The 23,363-nt window shown below is 43.5% G+C and overlaps 1 protein-coding gene, 1 non-coding gene and 1 pseudogene across 2 annotated transcripts; all 3 read right to left on the bottom strand.

Moving 5' to 3' along the window:
• Positions 1-3,045: 3,045 nt before the first annotated feature.
• TRNAL-AAG (transfer RNA leucine (anticodon AAG)) lies at positions 3,046-3,126 on the bottom strand. The gene has a single exon. It is a non-coding gene; the product is annotated as a tRNA-Leu (tRNA).
• Positions 3,127-6,516: 3,390 nt separating this feature from the next.
• Positions 6,517-7,683, bottom strand: LOC136500007 (dehydration-responsive element-binding protein 2C-like). Its single transcript, XM_066495459.1, has one exon. It carries the CDS (start codon positions 7,681-7,683, stop codon positions 6,517-6,519), a length of 1,167 nt encoding a protein of 388 aa, XP_066351556.1.
• Positions 7,684-12,027: 4,344 nt separating this feature from the next.
• Positions 12,028-13,077, bottom strand: LOC136500006 (uncharacterized; annotated as a pseudogene).
• Positions 13,078-23,363: the final 10,286 nt, after the last annotated feature.

Here is a 23,363-nt window from a genome sequence, read left to right as displayed (position 1 = left end):
TTTTAGAGTATACAATATCATAGATGTAAACAGATATAATGTCAATAGGCCATATTATCAGAGAGCTCACTCGACCGAGCCATCACATGAGCCAGCTTACGTGAACAAAAGACACATGAGTAGATTTTCGTGCTAACTGGTTTAACATGAGCTATAATGGAGTCCCTTGTAATTAGATTGCAATATTGCATGGATACCGTATGGAGTTTATGTATGTGAGAGAGACATCCGCGCAAGAGTTCACGACACTAGGGAGTCACTAGTTAAAGAGAAGGGAGATAAAATGTTTACGTGCACTTTAGTCTTCACGTGGCATTATTCTCTTCCTCGTTAATTTGGTGAATGCCTTTTGTGCCTCGGATATATACAGTAATTACGATGGAAGAAACAACAAGCAGCAAACCCAAGGAATAATGCTCAATTCTTACGGCACAATTGCAATTTTTATTTCCATAATGGCAAATCTGCAATAATAGAATAACTACAACTTTTTTGTGGCAATTTGCAATTTTGGTTTTCTATAATGGCAAATCTAAGATAATCGTTGGGAGAAATAGTAAATATGCAACCTTGCCAAATCTAAGATAATCGTTGGGAGAAATAGTAAATATGCAACCTTGCCATCTACTAAAAGCAAAGTGCCTTCCCTGTCCTTCCTCTTTCCCCTTGCTATGGTAGAAGGTGACTTATGTTCACACACAGGTCTCGTCTGTTCTCTCCCGCCTCAAACAACCTCTTCAGTGTTGGGGGATGGAAAAGTCATGATTTTTAGCAGATGGTTTAGGCCCTGTTTGTTTCCGCAACCGCGGTGCGTTTGAGCCAAATAAGCCAGAAAAGCTAGCCAAACGCCCGGCAACTGCCCGCTCATCACAACCGCACGTCCGTGTTGGAGCATCGCCCGCAGTGTTGTTCGAAACCCGATCTCAGGCCCATGATTTAGAAAATGCGACTCGCGTTGCCACCCGCCCGTGCTCGCCCCTTTCTCCCGTGCACAGGTGCCCCTTCCCTGACACTCCTCCCCCGCCGCCGCCTCCCTCCGCCCCAGTTGTCGACTCCCCTGGCCCAGATCCGCCGGCGGCGACCAGTTCCCGCCGAATCTTGCCTCCCGAAGGATGCCGCCTCCCTCCCGGCAGCTGGCGGCCTCCTCTGGGACGCCATCCTTCACCGGATCTGGCCTCCCGAAGGACGCCACCTCTCTCTCGGTAGCCGGCAGCCTCCTTTCCCTCCCGATAGCGGGCGGCCTCCACCGGGCTCCAGGACGCCAGCAAGCTGCACTAGACTTCGGCCTCCTCTGAGCTCTCACCGGCCACCTGCCTCCCGCCTGAAGCTTCGGCCACCTCCCTCAAGGTCCCGGCAGCCTCCACCAAGCTGCCAAAATAATCTCCACAGCCAAACGTCCAGCTTATTCTGATAGTAGGTTCTCCAGATCACTGCTCATCAGATATGTCCTTTGGTTTCCTCCACTTTATCTCCAATGATTGTGTGGACGGATGCATCACAGGCGCTTTTGTCTTCATAGGTGGCATGGCGAGCTCTTCAATTTCTCCAACAGCGATAGCGCGAGTTACTTCTACTTTGTTTTGGAGGGATAGGAGATATTGGCATCCCCGTTAGTGGATTGCCTTTTGGGTATTAATGTGGTTTGCAACCGTGAATTGTTGTTTAGGTCAGCTTCTTGGTTAGTATTGGACTTCTTTTCCTCTTCCATTCTATTCTTGGTGCGTTGACGGTCGATGCTCTTTCAACAGCATTGATTTGAAATGTTGGATGGTTCATGCTACAGATCCAAGTTTTGGTGTCCCTTTTTGAGATGAGAGGCAGATCTTGTCTGCTAGTTTTGATGTTCATCGACGGCGGACGGGAAGGAGTTTGTTGGTAAGGAAAGTCTAGAAATTAGAGTCATAATTTTTCATTATTCCAGGTCGTTCTTTACAAATGTTTGAGGTGTGATGTGCTAGTACCTTTTCCTTAACATATAATTCATCGCGAAAAAATGGATTTTTTACTAAAAGACAAAAAGAAGAGACAAAGACATCACTTTTTTTAGACTCGTAGTGGATTTCAGTTGTCAAGATTTTCATCACCTATCTGCTGAGTTAGTTGACATATAATATCACTTTGTACATATATAAAATACCTATAGCACATTATAAGGGCACGTTTGGATGTAACCGTAGGACCGTTGCCTAAGAAAAATGACGGCCTAGATGTTGCCTATTAACTCATTTGGTTTTGCCTGCCCAGGCTACATCACATATATTTTATTTGGTTTGAAGAATAAGTCCCGTTCGCTGGTCTAAATCTTGGCTGAAACTGGCTAAAAAATACTGTTCTGGCTGAATTGTTGTGAGAGAAAAACATTGTTCCGGCTGGAAAAAACAAGCCAAACAAGCTGAATATAGGGTAAGCCGAACGGGGCCTATGTCTAACAACTTTGCCCTGTTCGCTTGAACTTATCAGTTATAGTACAATGTTTTTCTCTCACAATAAATTAGTTTCAGCTGGCTTATCAGTCGTAGAAACCATTCGCCGATTTTTCTTTTTTTTTTTTTGTGCGTGTCTAGAATGTCCAGACCTGGCAAGAAACCAGGGCTGCAAGCAAATGTGGTACAGGTCAGGCAATCTGTGCCCAGAATAGTACCCAAATAGCCCCTAAATTACTTGGAAGGAACCAACATGGTTTGCTCCATGTTTGTATGCATGCGGGACAATGGTACAAGCACTTACTATTCATATATAAAATCTCTAGGCTAAGGAATTAAATTACGGAACGAACGAGCAGGTTTTGCTCCAAGTTTGTATGAGAAAAAAAATGCTCCATGTTTTTATGAGGAAAACAAAAAAAAATGTGGACAGTGTATGAGTACAACAAAAAAAATATGGTTAAAATATGGTTTTGCTCCATGTTTGTATGAGAAAAACAAAAATGTATGAAAAATATGTTGAGAGTGTATGAGGAAAACCAAAAATATGGTTTGCTCCATGTTTATATGAGTAAAACAAAAAAAATATGAAAACATGTTTATATGATAAAAACAAAAAGTATGTTGAGAGTGGGATTTGAACCCACGCCCTTTCGGACCAGAACCTTAATCTGGCGCCTTAGACCAACTCGGCCATCTCAACTTGTTACGATAAGAGATTCTCCTATTCCTATATTAATATAGGAGCTTTTGCAGCACAGTAACCATCTACTCAAATCCAAGCGGCGGCAAGCCTGTATAGTGCCTCGTAAATGCAGTTTTGATGAGGGTTTCATGATAGTTTCATATATAAATAAACTAACATGGATAGTATAAATGAAAAGAGATGATGGTGAAAATAATCATGAGATGAAATAATTTATAATTCTATGAGGATGAAATTGTCTACATGTAGTGTAGGAGTATCTAACATATGCCAGTCTTGGTGAGGGTTTCATGACAGTTTCATAGATAAATAAACTAACATGGATATATAGTATATATGAAAAGAGACGATGAAAATGATCATGAGATGAAATAATTTATAATTTTATGAGAATGAAATTGTCTACGCTGTAGTGGAGTATCTAACATATGAAGGGTCTTGAAAATTGGGATATGAAATCCCACAGGGATGGCCTAATATTCAATTATATATATATTTCCTGATCCTTTAATTTCTCTCTCTTTTTTGCGGACTTATTTCTTGATCCTTCATTGCATGCATTTTTCTCCCTTCCTTGCTATTATTGCTACTAGTAGTATATATCATTATACAATTAACCCTTTTAATAGCCGCACGTGGCGCATATGCATGCGTCTTCAGTCGTCACACGGCTGAAGTAGGCTACTTATATTATAGTAATGCCATGTGGCATTGCATGAAGCTACTTCCTCCGACTCTGGACTCCACGAGCCAAGTGGGATTTTTCTATTTTATCCCATTTTACAAATTATTTCTACAAATAGACCTCTGGCATAACTATTTGCAGAAATAGACCGAAAGTTCAGCGTACGCAGGCACCACGCCAAGGTATGCGACTCGGCGTTCCTTGATCTAACGCTAACCATGCCACGTCGTTGCCAGCGTGGCAAACACGGCAAAGCTCGGCGTGGAGTTATTTAACACTGAGGTTGGCTAGCTCGGCATTGCACAAATTCACGCCTAGTTAAAGAACTTATGAAAGCTACTACTCGTGCACATCCATGTTTGTACTTTATGCGTTTAATATTTTGTGAATTTTATAGAAAATTGAATATTAACGTGAGATCAGCTTGATTTAGATTCATAATGTCATCTATTATGTTTGATGCAAATACGTAAGATTCCGAATTAACACCCCCCCCCCCCCCCCCCCCCCCAACCCCCCAAAAAAAATATTGTAATATAAAATTAGAAACCGGAGGAAAGGTGGCCAAAGGGGCTTAAATGAGAGTCGATTCAGATTTCTGATGAAATTGGCTTAGCCGCCTTCCTAGCCGGCCTAGCAGCTTGATCATCTCTTGACAATTACTAATCATCACAATACACATGGGCACATCTTAACCATCTTTTGCAATAGCTATAAATCCAATTGAGCTGCTAATTAATATCGTCCTCTCGTGCGGGGAGTTGCCCTTAACGAATATTTCCTCTTGACCCATTGCTTAGGCACTCTCACAATAGAAACATTGCATGCAACAACAAATAGTGCGGTATTAATTATTATCACTCATAACGCCAGAACACGCTATCCTCTGCCATAAACAATTCGACAGTGACTGATGGAAATTTCTAATCCGACAGTGATTATCGGTTCTAGCGTACTCAATGTTGGCCACTTGAAATCCCAGCTTCGCGTATGCCTCGAAATGGCTGTGGAACCTTGCATATACCGGCTTTGTAAAAAAATGCGAGAGCACCAATCGGTCTGGATGGGCATGTCTGTATATGCACGTTCGTGATATAGTTCATGCACAAGGTAACTAGCTTCTTCCCAAAATTATTTCTAGAACTTTTGGCAAATATTTTTTCAATGCATTTTTTATCATGTAGAGATTGGGGTGCAAACGAATCGGATACGGACAGATAAGGTTGATATTATATTTGTTTTTATATTTCTATTCGGATTCAAATACGAATACAAATAGGATCAGCTACTTAACTACGTCGAATAGGATATGAATGGATAGGATACGAATGGATGTTGACATCGTAAATATGTGATTTGAATATTCGAATATGGATATGGCGTCGGGTGTTTTGAATATCCAGACTCGGATGCGGACAGATTTAAACTCCTCTCTAAACAGATTCGGACTGGTCGGAAAATATTTGTACCAATTGCACCCCTATGTAGAGAATAACATTATTATGGTTCTAATGAAATTACTCATGTCAATTGGATTTATATATGTCTTTCTATAAGTTTCACAAAATTTCTAGAGTTTTCTCTCACACCATTTTAGCATAAGCTAAATTTCAGCATAGCCAACAGGGTGATTATTACGTACTGTGACTACGCTTAAGCACTAGTACTGTACTCTACATGTAAATCAGCACGTACGCACGTACTGGCGCGCAGTAAGTATTTATCTCTCTAGCTCTACAGCACATATGTACTATATACACTATACAATGCAACTATATATATATATATATATATATATATATAGAACTACTATCCTGTAGCTGGCTACAGAATAACTTATTCTGTAGCCACTTTGAGTTACGATAATTACTATGTTATTTTACGAGATTATAGTAACTCCTTACTAAGTGGTTTAATATAACGTTATGGTAAATATCCCCATGTGTTATAGTAACCCAACTATCGTAAATATGTATTTATATTATGGTAAATTAGTATATAAAATTATAGTAAATGGAGGTGGCTACAGAACAACTTATTTTGTAGCCGGCTACTGAATAGCCTCTCCCTATATATATATATATATATATATATATATATATATATATATATATATATATATATATATATATATATATATATATATATATATATATACACGGGGAGAGTATATTTTTAGGACACGACTATAGTATATATATTTTGTTTACAAAACCTGAACCAGATCCAAATTAAACGAAAACCATAAATAATTAGGAAAAACGAAATTAATAATATTAATATGTCTAGGTATGGTAGTACATATAGACAAGCAAGCTAGACGCCCATGCATATACCACACATACAAACCCACAAAGACTATATGTACATAGCTAGGAGTATTATATGTTTAAGGCACCAATACTACAGTATATATTATATTTTACAAACCTGAAACATTATCCAACAAATATAGAACCCACGATTAGAACTAGGAGAAACAAGTAGCATAGCAGTCTATAGCAGGGTAACCATCTGGTACGTACATACAGTTCTATATGTACGCCTTGAGGTGTAAGTAACTCACGAGCCGTCAATCCGTCATGCATCGCGCGCGCGTCGAAACACTTCGCCACGTACACCGCCCAGTTCGTCGATGCAGCTTGGAAAACGAATTGAAGTAGCAGGTGCAGGGCGCGCGGCGTCATCGATGGACGCGAGAGTCAAAGAAGAACGACGACCTGCTGCGGTTGGTGCTGGGCGGCGCCGGCGGCGGAGTCGATCATCATGGTGGCGGGGGTCGACCAGGCGGCGCCGGCGGTGTGGTCCCAGATGCCGGCGGCTTCGTCGAACACCTCGGGGGGCACCTCCTGGAAGCCCTGCAGGCCGAAGTCCTCCGCCTTGGGCAGCCGCGTCATGAAGTCCTCGAAGTCGTCGGGCTCCTGGTGCAGAGGCGCCGCCGCCAGCTCGCGCAGCATCTGCTGGTGACGCTGCATCTCCATCGTGCTGGTGGTGTCGTCGACGTGGCAGCACTGCTGCGCCTGCGGCGCGGTGGCCGCCATCGTCATCACGCCGCATGACGACGGCGGCGGCGTCATCTGGAACGTCTGGTGGTGGTTGTAGTTGTAGGTGGGCGAGGCCGCCACGGTCGTCACCGGCGACGAGCTGCAGTAGGAGTTGGAGAAGGAGTCGGAGTTGGACGACGACGCGTCGGCGGAGTAGCTGGAGGAGTACTGCATCATCATCATAGGCGCCGACGCCATGGCGGCCTGCTGCTGCTGCTGCTGGAGGTACTGGTGGTGGCGGTTGTGCCCACCACCACCAGCAGCAGCAGAGCCAGCAGCCACGGTGTCAGGGGACGGAGATGACACCACGACGACCGCCGGTCCTCCTCCTCCTCCGCCTGCCGCCGCCGCAGCAACCACCGGAGGAGGAGGCGGCTGCAGGTTGAGGCGCGCGCAGTCGCCGTAGAGCTGCCTGGCCGCGTTGTCGTAGGCGTGCGCGGCCTCGCGCGCGCTGGCGAACGTGCCGAGCCAGAGGCGCGCGCCGCGGTTGGGCTCGCGGATCTCGGCCACCCACTTGCCCCAGGTCCGCTGGCGGACGCCGCGGTAGGGGCACTGCTGGTTGTCCGGCCCACCCTTGCCCTTCATGCACCCCTTGCGCGACCGCCGCAGCGGGCAGCACCTTCGGCCGCCGGCGGCCCTGCTGCTGCTGCCGCCGCCGCCGCCGCTGTTCTGGTGCTGCTGCTGCTGGCCATGGTGCGGCGGCGGCGACGGTGGCAGCGGCTGGTGGTGCGTACCTTGCTGCTGCTGCTGGACCTGCAGGTGGTGGACGAACTGCTGTCGCCGTCGCTGCATCGCCGGCACGTCCATGGCGATCGACCGATCCATCTGGACCAGCTTCGTCCGTCCGCAGATCGATATAGCGATCGACCGGCGGCGATGGATGCTAGCAATGACCGGAGGGGGGGTGTGCTGTGTGAGGCTCCCTGGCCTGGTATATATAGACAGTTGGCATGCAGCACTGCAGGCCAGGCAGCAGTTTTTCAGTGTGCGCAATGAAGGCAGGCGGGCAGAGAAGCCGGCGCATGGCACTGCATGGCGCCTCCGTGTAGAGGCGGCACCAGGCGGGGCCTGGGCGTGGGGCCACGCGGGGGGCGCGCCGCGCCAAGTAAGGGGAAGCGGGTGACACGAAGGGGTGGGGGCCAGCGGGGCGGGACACATGGACGCCGCCGTGGGCTCCACGAGTCGCAGCACCAAGGCCCACGTGGCGACCGGGCCAGCTCTAGTGAGGTCACGCTGACGCAGCCCGCCCAGCCCGTGGACGCCGATGCAGATGCAGATGCAGATGCAGCCACTGCCTGCCATCGGCCGTCTTCTATCTATCCATGAATCCATCTCCATCCATCCATGGACTGCTGCGCCGATCCGCGAGCCACAGCCATGGCTTGGCAGCTGGACGCTGGGCATCTGGATATGGATATGGATATGGATATGGATATGGATATGGATCTGTATCTGGCTGGTCTGCGACCCTGCCTGCATCATACCGCTGACCCTGGTCTCCGGCTCTCCGCACGCACGCAACGGCGGACTGACGACTTTGCCCTCTGCCCTCTTCCTGTGTTTAGGTCCTGATTGAGCTGTGGCTGTGGGAAAAAGCTGCTGTGGGTCGTGAGCTGTGAGCTGTGGAAAAGCTGCTGTGGGCTGTGAGCTGTAGAAAAGCTGAAAGCTGTTTGGTTAAACAAGTATAAAATATATCTTTTATCTTTATCTCTCTTGAAACAAGTATGGAAGAGCTTTTTATTCTACCAATTTCGAAAAGCAGAAAGCCAAAAGCCAAAAGCAGGGTCAAACCAGGTTTCAAAAATGAACTACGGAAAAGCAGCTGCTTCTGAAAAAACACCCTCCAAAAGCAGCCCCTTTGGTTGGGCTTTTGGCTTTTGGGGCCAAAAGCCAAAGCCAAAAGCCCAACCAAACAGGGCCTTAGTGGGATGAAATTTGGAAATTTAGCTACTGTAGCACTTTCGTTTTTATTTGACAATTAGTATTCAATCATGGACTAATTAGACTCAAAACGTTTGTCTCGTGATTTCCAACCAAACTGTGCAATTAGTTTTTTTCGTCTACATTTAATGCTCCATGCATGTATCGCAAGATTCGATGTGATGACCACTGTAGCACTTTTTGGAAAAACTTTTTGGAACTAAATAAAGCCGTATATTTTCGCGGCAGTAGGGCAGTAGGCATGCATTGCACGTGCTCTGCCCATGCGATGCAGATGGCCATGGAGGAGGCATCGCCTCGCCTCTCTGTGCCTATCCAGATCCCATGTGGCCTCCGGGCCGTACGGACCGTGTACGTGTGTCTTCGTCCCCTGCGTCTGCTCTGCTGCGATTAAAGACATGTGTTGCTCTGTTGTTGACTTGTCGAGCGCGCATGCTGCGTTCGTTGGGTTGCTCCATGAATGCATGATGATGATCCATCCATCCATGGAGGACCATGCATGCCTGATCGCGCTCAAATCTGTTCTACGCTGCCTGTTGCCAGTTTGCCACGACACCAGCTGGATGGAATGCGTGTCGCCACTTTCAACTCACACCTGTTAACCCAACTGTTGTCTGCCCGTCTAAATTGGCACGTGTATACAGCGTGACTAGCTAGCTAGCCCGGGCAGATGCTGATAATAATACAAATGTGTGTAACATCACCGCCGGATTTAAAAAAATCGACAGTGACAGTACATTACTGTAGGTTTTTAGATAAAATCAGTAGTGATAGGATCAACCGACATTGATATTTAGGTATTTCACTGTCGGTTTTAGCCAAGAACCAGCAGTGATGTTAGGTCATCGCTGTCGGTTTTAGCCAATAACTGACACTGATATTGTCACTGTCGGTTCAGTGGCTTGAACTGATAGTGATAAAAACTTCATAACTTTCTCATATGATGTCCGATAAAGACGAACTTTATACCAAAGTTGCAGTACCCGACAAGATCTATAACTTTGTAGTTCAAACTTTTTTAATTTGATACCGTCTGGATGTCCAAATATACACCACAAGATTTTATAGAGTTAATACTAAAGGAGTACCATATGCTTCATAGTCATAATTGAGTGTGGAGTGGTAGTTAAAGATCTCGGATGTGGAAGCGCCCAAAATAAAAGTTGTAGATCTTAAAAGGTTATACAACTTTGTATTTCACAACTTTTTGTTTGAAGTCGTTATGATGTCCCTTTATTTGATTGGCAAGATTTCATATAAGTTAACACCAACTAAGGCCATATGTTTTACAGTTATAAGTGAGTGTGTAGTGATATTTAAGGATCTCGGATGAATAAGAGACCAAGACTAAAAGTTGTAGATCTAAAAAAGTTATGCAACTTTGAAGTTGACAATATTTTGGTTTGAAATCATCTATCTAACGTAAATCACGTTTGATTTCTAAAATTTAAAATTTGAATTTTTCAAATGACCTTAGATGGAGAAACGTCCGAAACAAAAGTTGTAGCGTTGAAAAGTTATGCAACTTTGTAGTTGACAACTTTTTCATTCGAATCATTTATGTAGTGTAAAATACAGTTGAATTTTCTCAAATTTGAAATTTAAATTCTTCAAATGACATCGGATGGAGAAATAACTAAAACCAAAGTTGTAGATCTCGAAAAGTTATAAAACTTTGTAGTTGATAACTTTTTCATTCGAATTCAGTTTAGGATCCCAAATACTCATTTCAAAATCAGATGAACATAAAATGGTTAGGACGAAAGTCTCATTTGGACATAAACTTCTTACACATGGAGTGGTTAGGGAACGAACATGCGTAGCATGAGGTTTGGAGTTCGAGTGCCAGCGGTCATAAAGCGTGCGTTTTTCGTGTAGAAAATCGTGTGACTTGCGATGCACGACCATGTGGCTGTCTAGTGTGGTTCCTCCCAGTATTAAATAATTTTCCCCTATTTTTAGCCTGTTTTTTGGAATTTTTTGAAAACCATATCACTGTCGGTTTTTTAGAACCGATAGTGATGTGCCCCCTCATCACTGCCAGTATGCCACTGTCGGTTCAAAATCCAACAGTGAAGGGAGGTTTTGAACCGACAGTGATGTGAAGAACTAGGGTAGTGTGTGTAACATTTACAAATGTGTGTAACATTTTGCCAGTCTTTACTGCTTTGTAAATGTGTGTAATGGAATTCTAAAGGCGTTTGGTTCCATGGATGGAAACCTTAATGTTAATGGAAACAGATCGTGCGGGGAGCAACAGGGGATCTTGATTCCCGTGATTTGTTTGGTTGCAAAAATGTAATAGAAACTAGTCACGGTAGCTATTGCATAATACGATAAGGCTTGCGGAGGGGCGGTATCGGCCGTGAATGGGCCCGTATAAGATTATATGGTACTCAATAATGGCCTGACCTGAACCAAATAGTTGTAGCACCATCCGTTCCCCTCTGCAATCTAATTACATTACATTTTATTGAACCAAACACCAAGGATGTACTTATGTATAAATTGTGTAACATAGCATTACACTAACGAAAATAACAATTAACCGGTACTAAAAATATATTCTATATTACTCACTGTCAGAACAGGTTATTACATAAGTTGAGGGCATACAAGTCATTGCACACTCAGGTCAAACAAACCCCCTTTCGGAAAACCAGGGTCACCAGACAACCACCTTCTCCTAGAGCCAGCTTTTCATAAATAATCTACACCAAATGGCCCCTAGTGATGTGATCTAGCACAACATATCCTCTAGCTGGATTGTGGTGCCTGTGCTATTACTGCTATACCTGCTTACGCCAGCATGTGACTCAAACCTCGGTTATGGATGGTGGTCAACGCAAAGAGACTTCACACTGATGGAGAGTCCTCTAGAAGCGACATCCATCGATTTTAATATTGTTAGGTGTAGATATAGATACATGCATAGCTATAGTAGGTGGGCCAATATGTTTTCCACGGAGAAGCCACATCCGATGCATTGATTCTAGCATTTCCACTCCTTTAACGTGTTGTGTCTAGGACCCACACCCTCTATTTTGACTGGTTGTGTGTTGCTTTATGAAATTTGACCAAGGTTGAAGGTTTTCTTCGTAAAACATCAAAAGTTCTCTTAGTCCAATGATCTTGAAAGGAAATACAACATGTATTAGGACCTTAGAAGGTGTCCATTCACGTCCTATGTATCCATTCCTTGAATCCATCGAACCTTGTGACGTTGGCTCAAGGGGGTGTGCAACATTTTCTCATATTGCAAAGCATACATATATTTGTGAACCACTGGGTGCATGCATCACCCGCGTGATGATTCACTTCGCCACGTGCACCGGCTAGGGTCATCGATGCAGCTTGGAACGAAGTGGCTGGTGTCGAGGCGATGCCAGTGGCGGAATCGATCATCATGGTGATGGTTGACCAGGCGGCCACCGTGTGGTCCCAGATGCTGGTGGCTTCGTCGAACACCTTGGGAGGCACCTCCTAGAAGCCCTATAGGCCAAAGTCCTCCACCTTGGGTAGCCGCATCATGAAGTCCTCGAAATCGTCTGTCTCCCGATGTAGAGGAGCCGCCGCTAGCTCGCAGATCATCTGCTGGTGGCGCTACATCTCCATCGCCATGGTGGTGGTGGTGTCGTTAACGTGGCAGCCCTATGCCTACAGCGCGACGGCCACCATCATCATGTCGTATGATGAGGCAGCGTCATCTAGAATGACTTCTGGTGGTGGTAGGTGATGGGCGGGGCCGCCATGGTCACTAGTGATGAGGTGGAGTTGGAAAAGGTGGAGTTAGAAAAGGAGTCAGGAGTTGGATGATGACGCATCGGTTGAGTAGCTGGAAGAGTGCATCATCATCATGGTGCCACCGCTATGGTGGCCTGTTGGTGCTGCTGCTCGAGGTACTAGTGGTGGCTTTTGTGCCCACCACCACCACCAGCAGGGCAAGCTACCATGGTGTCAAGGGATGGAGACGACACCATGACCGCCAGTCCTCCTCCTCCTCCTCCTTCGCCTGTTGCAACCGCTAGAGGAGGAGGCAGCTGTAGGTTGAGGCATGCGCAGTCGACGTAGAGATGCCTAGCCATGTTATCGTAGGTGCATGTGGCCTCGAGCATGCTACCGAAGGTGCCAAACCAAAGGCGCACTGCCATGGTTGGGCTCGCGGATCTCGGCCACCCACTTGCCCTAGGTCCGCTGGCGGATGATGCGGTAGGGGCACGTCTAGTTGTCCGGCCCGCCCTTGCCCTTGATGCAATTGTGTGTAAGTGTGTGTAACATTTAGACGTGGATGTAACATTTACAAATGTGTGTAAATGTGTGTAACAATTTGCCTTCCTTTACTACTTTGTAAATGTGTGTAATGGAATTCTAAGGATGTACTTATGTATATATTGTGTAAGATAGCATTACACTAACGAAAATAACAATTAACCAATACTAAAATGTATTCTATACTACTCATTGTCAGAATAGGTTGCTAATATAAATTGAGGGCATACAAGTCATTGCACACTTAGGTTAGACCTAGTGCAGGGCGCGCGGCATCATCGATCAATGTGAGTCAAAGCAGAGGGATGATGACCTGCTGCTGGTGCTGGGTGGTGCGAGCGGCGGAGTCGATCATCATGGTGGGGGTTGACCAGGCGGCCACCATGTGGTCCCAGATGCCGGTGGCTTCATCAAACACCTCTAGGGCACCTCCTAGAAGCCTAGCAGGCTGACATCCTTCGCCTTGGGTAGCTGCATCATGAAGTCCTCGAAGTCGTCTGGCTCCCGATATAGAGGAGCCACCGCTAGCTCGTGGATCATCTACTGGTGAAGCTGCTTCTCCATCATCGTGGTCGTGGTGGTGTCGTCGATGTGGCAGCCCAACAGTTGAAAGGTCCTAATATGGCTAGAGGGGGGTGAATAGCCTATTTAAAGTTCTATAAAACCACTAGAGTAATTTGATTAGTAAAACAAATAGCGAAATGTAAACTTGCTCTAGCTCTACAAGGGTTGCAAGCCACCTACCCAACAATTCTAGTTGCTATGATCTCTAGTTACACAAGTGGCTATGTCACTACTCACTAAGAGCTCTCAACAAGGCTACACTAAACAGCTCCACTAGATGAAACTAAACTACAAAGCAAGCTCTCAATTCTAGCTACACTAAAGAGCTTGCTACAACTAGTTTGCTAGGAAGTAATGGAGTGAGTAAGGTGATTATACCGCCGCATCGAGGGATGAACCAGTCACAATATGAATGCCAATTCAATCACTGGGAGAATACCAATGGACAAGAGATAAGCAATTTTTTCCTGAGGTTCACGTGCTTGCCGGCACGGTAGTCCCCATTGTGTTGACCAACACTTGGTGGTTCGATGGCTAAGAGGTGTTGCACGAACCTCAGTCCACACAATTGGACACCGCAAGAACCTACCCACAAGTGAGGTAACTCAATGACACGAGTAATTTACTAGAGCTACCTTGCAGCGCTTTGCCGAGGAAGTTGCAAGACCCCTCATAATCATCGGAGCCGACCACAAACAATCACCAACACGTGCCGAAGCTCCTCCACTGCTCCAAGCGATCTTGGTGGCAGCAACCACAAAGAGTAAAAAGAAATCCATAGCCACAACTGACCCCCAAGTGCTGCTAGATTCAATCACTCGAGCACATGCACTTGGAATCACTCCCAATCTCACTATGATGAATTAATAATGGAGATGAGTGGGAGGTCTTTGCCTAGGCTCACAAGGATATATCATAGGTGAAAATGTGTAAGAGAGTGAGCCCAAGCAGTGCCCCTTCTATTTATAGAGCCCCAAGACTCAAAGAGCCATTAGGCACTCTCGGGATGACCGGACTCGCCTGACCGAACACACCCTAGTGTCTGGTCACCTACGTCCGATCCTCGGATGGCCAGCCACATGGATGAGCTTTAAACCTTGCATGTTAGATATCAACGGTCAAGTTCCCAAGCCAGCGCTATTAAAGAATGACTGGACACGCACCTTCAACGACCTGACGTCGTGCGAAGCCGAGTTCGGTCAGTTCCAGTAAGGTTCTAGAGCCACTTTTTACTGACCTAATGCGTCAGGTCAAAGGCGACCTTAACACACTAGAGCATTCGGTCCACACTAGCCTCCTATCTATGCACGCAACGTCAGCGTACGTCAGTGAATTTGCTTTACTCCTGTGCAGTCTGATCATGTGAACGCACCTATGTCTGATCGTGCCACCGAGCGCCATGCCTCCACTGCTGTGTGTGACCGAACGCGACCCCGTGTCAGGTCCAGCATCTGATTGTGTTCCTTGCGCTCTTGGCCAACACTACGCCACCTCGCTATTAATGACTGGATACGCTAGGGTGAGTCCGGTCACCCCGCGGCCAGCGTCCAATCATGGACTTTTAGCTCCTTTTCTTTTTCTAAGTCCACAACTACTTTGCCCTTGCTTCCAACTTACTAACCACAAAGTGTAGAACTTGTGTGCACATGTGTTAGCATTTTTTAAAGCATTTTACAAGGGTCAAAGTTAGGACACTAGGTTCCTAAATGCATATGCAAGAATCATGTCACCTAGTGGCACTCGATAACCGTTTAACCAAAGATTTCCCCTCTTTATAGTACGGCTATCAATACTAAATGTGATCACACTCTCTATAGTGTCTTGATCACTAAAAACAAAACCTATCTTATACATTTACCTTGATCACCTTGGTTTTGTTTCTCTTTCTTCTTTTCCAAGTTGGAGCTTGATCATCTTTAATTCATGTCGACCTTCATCACCATGGACCTCATCTTGCTCCATCACTTGGATTGGACCACCTTGTCTAATTAACACACTTAGATCAAAGGTTAGTCCTAGGTTTAATAAATTATCCAAAACCAAACTAGGCCTTTCATATGCCTATGGCGCGATGGCCATCATCGTCAAGCTGTATGATGACAGTGGCATCATCTAGAATAACATCTGGTTGTGGTAGGTGGTGGGCGTGGCCGCCATGGTCACCAGCGATGAGGTGGAGTTGGAGTTGGAAAAGGTGGAGTTAGAAAAGGAGTCAGAGTTGGATGATGACGCTGTTAGTGGAGTAGCTAGAAGAGTGCATCATCATCGTAGGTGATGCCACCATGGCAGCATGCTGGTGGTGCTGCTAGAGGTACTATTGGTGGTGGTTGTGCCACCACCACCACCACCACCAATAGGCAAGCTACCATGGTGTTAGGGGGCGGAGATGACGCCACGACCGCCACTCCTCCTCCTCCTCCACTTGTCACATCCTCCTGCATTCACATATTCACCAAAACTTGTGGAACTCATTAGTTTAAAACCCTATACCTATGTTTGGTGATGGAATTAAGTGTATATGTAGGATATATTAATGGTTTATGATTGACATTAACAACCATCAACAAGTTTCCCCACACTTGTTCTTTGCTCGTTCTCAAGTAAAGATTAGTATAAACATAAACATAACCATTCAAGATATCGGGCTAGCATACGGATTATTCCAAAACATTCCTTGTACCTGCGGGATATGTGGAGTGGCTAACATATCTCCTTGAGTGATTTAAAAGTAGAACAGCTCTCGTAGCAAAGTCATCTTCCCAAATTCTCATCTCAGTAACTTGGAGTTTTTAAAGTTTTCACAAGAAAGACATAGTTCACTTTTATACTCCTCAAATGGTACTCTCAAATCATTCAATGGTGTATAATTCCTCACCAAGGCATAAATTAGCATTGCCTTCTATTCTTTCCCACTTCTGAAAAGCTTATGTGGAGTTTAGGTAGGGATAAAACATGTAGCATACTTACCTTGCATATATTGTAAAATCAAATCCTGGATCCAAGAAGGGAAATGTCATACTCTTAGATCAAGATGTGCATGTGTGTGGAAGATTTTGTGGCTAACCTAATTCTACTACGCTCCTTGAAAACATATCTCTCTTGTTGAAACTTCAAATATTTGCAAGAGTAGGGCTATTTTTGTTTTCTCTTTTTTTTAGGCGGGCATCTAAGTACCCATTGTTTTCAATATCTCGAACACTTTTGTGTCCATTTTTTTCAACCATTTTTTTCTTTCTTTTTTTGCATAGCCCCATGTCTCTTTTCTGCAATAAAACTTTCCAAGAGAGATATTCATAATAACTTGGAGCATTTATTTGGTGGAATCCTAACAAACATATTTTTGTATTCACCCCCAGTGTAGGAGTAAAACATTTTGAGGTGGATGAAAAGCATGTTTTTGCATACTTCCAGTGTAGAAGCAGCACATATATGTGGCGTGTACGTGATCTTGATCTTGGGAGCATGATAAATCTCTCAACAAGGGTCAACAAGACTTGACAAAACTCAACACAAAGCAAGCAGCTTATGTGGAAGGTTTGTATCCTAGAACTATGTATATGGCTCTGGTAGGAATTTATCACTATTGAGGAGTATGTGACACTATGATTTTATAATATTTTATCAAAAATAAATTCTCCAAGTACTTTGACTCGAACCGGTAGGATTTCTAAGCCAGAGGTATATCACACTCCACAACAACTTAGTGAATATGATTTTCTTATGTGATATGATTCCCACAAGCAACAAGTATATGTAAGGAATAAACATTATACAAGCCAATCTTAAAGAGATATATTCATATTCACTTTCAAAATTTAACTTTAAGTGTGAAACTTGGTTCTTTTTAATTTGCATGTTAAACAAGTGCAAAAAATAGGAAGCACATGAACAAGTGAGAGAGGATCAAACCAACTTCTAGAAGCTGTGTGTAGGCTCCTTCATTAGTTCATGATGTGCTTCAACACTTTTGTTCAAAATGGGAGTATTACACACCCCCACACTTCTTCAAAACTATACCTGGCTTTTATTCATAGACATAAAATGGTGAAAACAAAAGGGACTCTTCTGGTGTGGGACACCAGAGAGTCAAAAATTTATTGAACTATTGAATTAGCCTAATATCTAGAAGGAAATAAGAACAAAATTGAACTTTCTAGATTGGATCATTAAATTGCAAAAATTCAATCAAGTCAATTTCTTTTAATTTTTTAGGTTCAAGAAAAACTTTCAAACATTGATCATTTACCTTGAAGGTGTTAACTCTATCATCTTGGAGTGTGACGGCACCATGTGATGAGTCTTCAATCATCTTGAATGGCCCTTCCCATTTGCTTTGAAGTTTTCCATGATCGAATAGCTTTACTCTTATATTGAATAGTAGAACCTTATCTCTAGGCTTGAACTCCTTGTACTTGATTCTCTTATCATGCCATGTTTTGATTCTCTCTTTGTAAATCCTAGAGCTATGATAAGCCTTCTCTCTCCATTCTTCTAGCTCAGATATTTGCATCTGATGATTCTTGCCAGCTAGATGGAGATCCATGTTCCACTTCTTGATTGCCCAATGGGCCTTGAATTCTAATTCAACAGGTGTGGCAGAACCTCCTAAATTATAGGACCCACATGCACCTGTCACTGTCCAACGACCTCTGACGACTATGCATATGTTCCTAGTAACTTAAGAAGACTGTCGGGTGTCCCCGTGGAACCCCGAATCATCCACGTTTTCCGAGCAGGATCCCATTACAGAGTCATTGTAGTATTACAACAATTTATTCAAATAGATACATCAGAGTAATATAGCGGAAGTCTTACAATAACTTAATTTACAAAACAGTAGTTTCAAACCTTATAAACTAAGTTCGATTAATATTCCAAACCGTAGTAGTGGAGTGGCATTATAACATAATACAAAACACGCAATAATACTGCCCTGCCCAAGGGCCACACATTTATTTATCATCATCGGATCGAACAACCGTCATGCAACACGGCCCAAAACAGACCTGCTCATGAGGCTCACCTGCAACAAGGGTCAACGAACCCTGAGTACAAAAGTACTCAACAAGACTTAACCGAAATAAAAATTGATAGAACTCAGGAATGCAGGCTCAGGGATTCAAGGTATGGCTTTAGCAATAATCAAAGTTCTTTTGCGTAAAAGCTCTTTAATGAAATTCTTTATTTTAACATGTAAAACTTTATAAGATCATATACAAAGCTGACACGATCCGTATTGAGATCATGAAACTTCATATCCAACACCTTCTCAAATTTCAGTTATTAAACTACGATGATGAACAGAGAAGTGAGTCTCCATAACCGAGGAGCAACGACGATTCGAACCGATTATAAACCCAGCTGGGAATTCCAGACCACACGACATATGCAGGTCCCTGACCTACATATACCAACCTACCCTCAGGTCCTCTAAAATAAGAACGGGTCCGCGCCACCCAAGAATATAGTACTCCACCAATCCAGCCCATTGCCACGTGGGTACATGCTATTCCCGCCATCTCTCCACTCCCAGTGCGCGAGTAGCCATTCTCGTAATAGAATCGCCAAGTTAAGGCTTACCGGAGTATGTGGTTAGTACTACAAAGTCTCACCGCACACAGTTCAACAACGGTACGGACCTTAACCGACTCAGGCGGAAAGAACCCGCTCACAAGACATTACCAGGTCTTGTGGCTCACACACACCGAGTCCGCCCGGTCTAGATTTATTACTTCACATTCCCATATCACATGATAACATAAGTAACCAAAGTTCCATTTAAAACTCGCAGGTGACAGGTAATCACCCGACCTTTATTTATCTAAGCATGACTAAGCATAACTAGCCATATACGAATTAAAACTGGTAATAAGGTAGATAAGGAAAACAAGGTTGGTCATGCATCAATTAGGTTTTCACTTAACTCCTAATCACATAATGCAGTATATGAAAGCAAAAGCGAAATCAATTTGTAAAACACAAGGTAGGGTTTAAATGCATCTGGGGCTTGCCTTCGTTGACGGAAAAGGTTAGTTCCACAGAGAAATTATGGAGTTAGACTTGACAGCATCACCATTGATGGATGAACCTTCTCCAACACTTGATCAACGCGAGCACCATTGAATGATGACACTCATCCGAAGATTAGTCAACACGAACCTTCTCACTCACGTATGCACTACACGTAAATAAATAATGCATGCTTTAGCATGATGGATTGCATGACATGATGCATGGAGGTGCATTGGTGAAAGCATAAAAGATTAACTAACTTGAATACAACTTTTCTTCACGGTACAGTTACAAGTCAAAACTAACTAAACCTTTCCAGAATACTAACATCAATTGCCAAAGATCATTACCAACTAATGATCCAAGGACATCACTCAATCAAAAATTCAATCAAAACCTAAGTCATTAAGGTTTGCTATTTAACTAACATATGTCTATTTCAGGACTAGAAACAACAGCTTCATGTTTGGATCATAACTAGAGTTATACAAATCCAATAGCCATGCAACAAGACATTCTGGAAAGCTTATGAAATTTTGTACAACTCATCTTTAATCATCTTAGCATGATTCTCAAGTTAACTAAGTCAAATATACCCATTTACAGAAACTGGTCCCCAAATGACAGAGAGCAGCCATTTCTGAAACCCAACTTTAAACAGGCATAACTCACAAACCACAAGGCCAAATACCACCAAATTTTAACAGCAGCTAGATACATGGATTATCTACAACTTTGTTATTAACAAGTTTCTCGAAAAACATCATTATCATGATGTAATCCAAACAGTCCCAAAAACTGTCCCGAAACGACAATTGCAAGAAAATAATTATTAACTTATGTTGCAAACACATAATTGGGTAAAACCAACTTCACCAACATTTCACACATGACTAAAGAACACCAGAAAGCATGGTGCTCACCTCTAAATAAATTTTCTTAAAACATTTCTTAATTTATTTAGACATCAAGGTGTATTTATGAACATATACCAAAAATGCACAATAACTTCTACAAAAATTACAGTAGCTCACATATCCTCTCAATAGTCTACTGTACAAATTTCATACCATTTGCATAAGTATAGCTGCCTCTATGAAAAAGACAATTTGCTATTGCAAGAAATCATGTGAGAGCAAGATAAACCAAAAACTCACTCATACTTCATTCAATATTCATGAAATGTTTACCACACATCAACTATCACATGAGTAGCATGCCACAAAAATTTCACTTCATTTGGAGCCCTAGATTTGCAGTTATGGAAAATAACAAATTCAATTAGCATTACAACCTTACTGCACAAATCTATTTTTGCAGCTAAAACTTTAAACTAAAACATGCCATATTATAGATCTACTGCATAGACAATTTCACAAGGATTCCAAAAAGTCCTCATTTGCTATTATACGAATTTCCTATGAATTACTATGAATTTTCAAAGTTTCAGCCGATTTCAAAGCAAACAGGTCCAAACGACACTATTTATATGAGTCTGCGGTTCACAGAAAAGCCCCTCACAAATCTCGAATTTGAAGCTGAAGTCCCTGGTCGCGAGGAAGAAAAACAGAGGACGCCGGAGAGCTCGATTTCTGGCCGGCTGACGCTCGTAGGCGGCAATTGGAGGGGTGGTCGAGCGACGGGGTGGCGAGGCGAGCCTGAGGATGGTCGCAGCTCGGCCGGTCGTGGCCCGTGACGGCCTGGCCACGCGAGCCCGCTGCTCGACGACGGAGTGGCACGGCGGCCATGGCTGCTGGTCGCGGCGCGAATGGTGGGCGCGGCCGTTCCAGGTGAGGCGAGACGCTCAGGCGATGCGCAAGGGAGAGGCGAAGCTTTCTACGCGCTCAATTCGGCCAGAGGACGAGCGGTGGACGTGCTGTGCGCCGGCAAGAATGGACGACGGCGACGGCGAACAGAGGAAATGAAAAGGAGGAGAACGGCGACGGCACAAGCTATATATGACGGCTAGGAAGCAAGAGGAAACCACGTAGGAGTCTTCTCCGCGCCAGCACGACGCCGAGGGCGGCCACAGTTGCGCCTGGAAGCTGATCGAAGCACGCCGGCGATGAGGTGTCTGCCGCGGGCACTGTTCACCAGAATTACAGATTTGCCACTCGCTTAAAAATCCCAAATTACTCCCAAATTTGTATAACAACTCAAAAATCTCCAAAAACAAAAGTTGCTCAAAATTTAAAGTTCTACAACTTTGCTTTTATAACCATTCCCAAATTCGGTCTACATTTTAAAATGCAAGTTTAAATTCAAAAAGGGAATATTTAAAGAATCACGCCTTTTCAAATTACTTCAAATTTCATAAAACAACTTTGAAAACTCCAAAAACCAACTTTGTACATCTCGACAAGCTCTACACTTTTGCTTTAAGGCTCAACCCAAAATATACTTAGATTTTGAAATGGGTTTTCCAGGGTAAACTTAAATGCTGAAAATTCGGGTTTTCGAAAATCCAATTCAACACAATTGTTTTGAAATTGATTCAACCATACAAGTCAACACATATCATAAAACAATATTCACACCAAGTATTGCAACAAAAATTATTAAACTTTTATTAAGGAAGAATTTGAATTGTTTAATAGATTCCCACATTAAAATTCACAAAGTTTCTTAATCACTATTATTTCATGTAACATATAACACACTTCATAACAACATTTACATGCTATAAATTAAACATGAAATGCATTCATGAGTTGATACATGATGATTATGCATAATGATGACATGATCACCTTTTAAGTACTTTATAACATCAGGGATGTTACAATCCTTCCTCCTTAAAGAAATCTCGTCCCGAGATTTACAAAGTGCGAAAAGCGTTGGGTTGAATGGTGGAAAAGGAAATGTGTCAAACACATTAACTTGCAAATTGTTCACAAAACAACAAAGGTTGGTTTGAAATTGTAAACGAGATCAAATGACAGTTGAAAGGGACAAAGGATTTAGTAACTTCAATGGAATGATGGAACATGAATTCCAAATGAGAGTTCCAAGATGAGTGAATCACATTAATTACGAAGCTATAGTGGATCATGACCGCAGACCCCGATACCAACGAGCGCCCAGCAGTATTTCCTTATGGCTGCAGTCCATAGGAGACCCCAGGTTTCGACACGGCACCGTAAATCATGGATCATGGCACCACCATAGGGCACAACTAAAGTAACTCACAAGTAACACTTGTCAAGCTAGCAAGATCAAGGAATTAGCATGTGTTGCATGAGGAGAGACCAAGACATAACACATGCATAGGTTTGGGAAGTCAAGGATTAGTCCCAAGTTTCAACATTGAGTAGGTGGAAAAATTAAAGTGTATCAAGAAATTCCCAAAGATGTGGAACTTATGAGCAAAATTAAGCAAAGAGTGGTTTACTAGCAAAGCCGGGTGCATGACCAGATTCATTAGGACAAAATAGCTATAACAAGTAATAGCCATTCCCTGAATGGAAGGAGGAAGTTCTAAACATCATTATATTTCAACTTCATATGAATGATTATAACTGGAATATGTGCAGTGTTTCATTAATGACATGATGCATGAATGATTCTTACGTTACTAAACATCAAAGCTCCTAAGGTACATAAACAATAGTTGTTATTATATAGGGCATAATAAGATTATTACTCCACCACACAAAGCCTTTTTAATCAAATATGGAATGGAGAGAATGAAATAAGATAAGTCGGAAGCAATTTGGACT

Source organism: Miscanthus floridulus, chromosome 13 (assembly GCF_019320115.1).
Source record: "Miscanthus floridulus cultivar M001 chromosome 13, ASM1932011v1, whole genome shotgun sequence".
Classification (NCBI taxonomy): domain Eukaryota; kingdom Viridiplantae; phylum Streptophyta; class Magnoliopsida; order Poales; family Poaceae; genus Miscanthus; species Miscanthus floridulus.
Note: the sequence above shows the minus strand (reverse complement) of the source record. Positions and strands in the feature narration are given on the sequence as shown.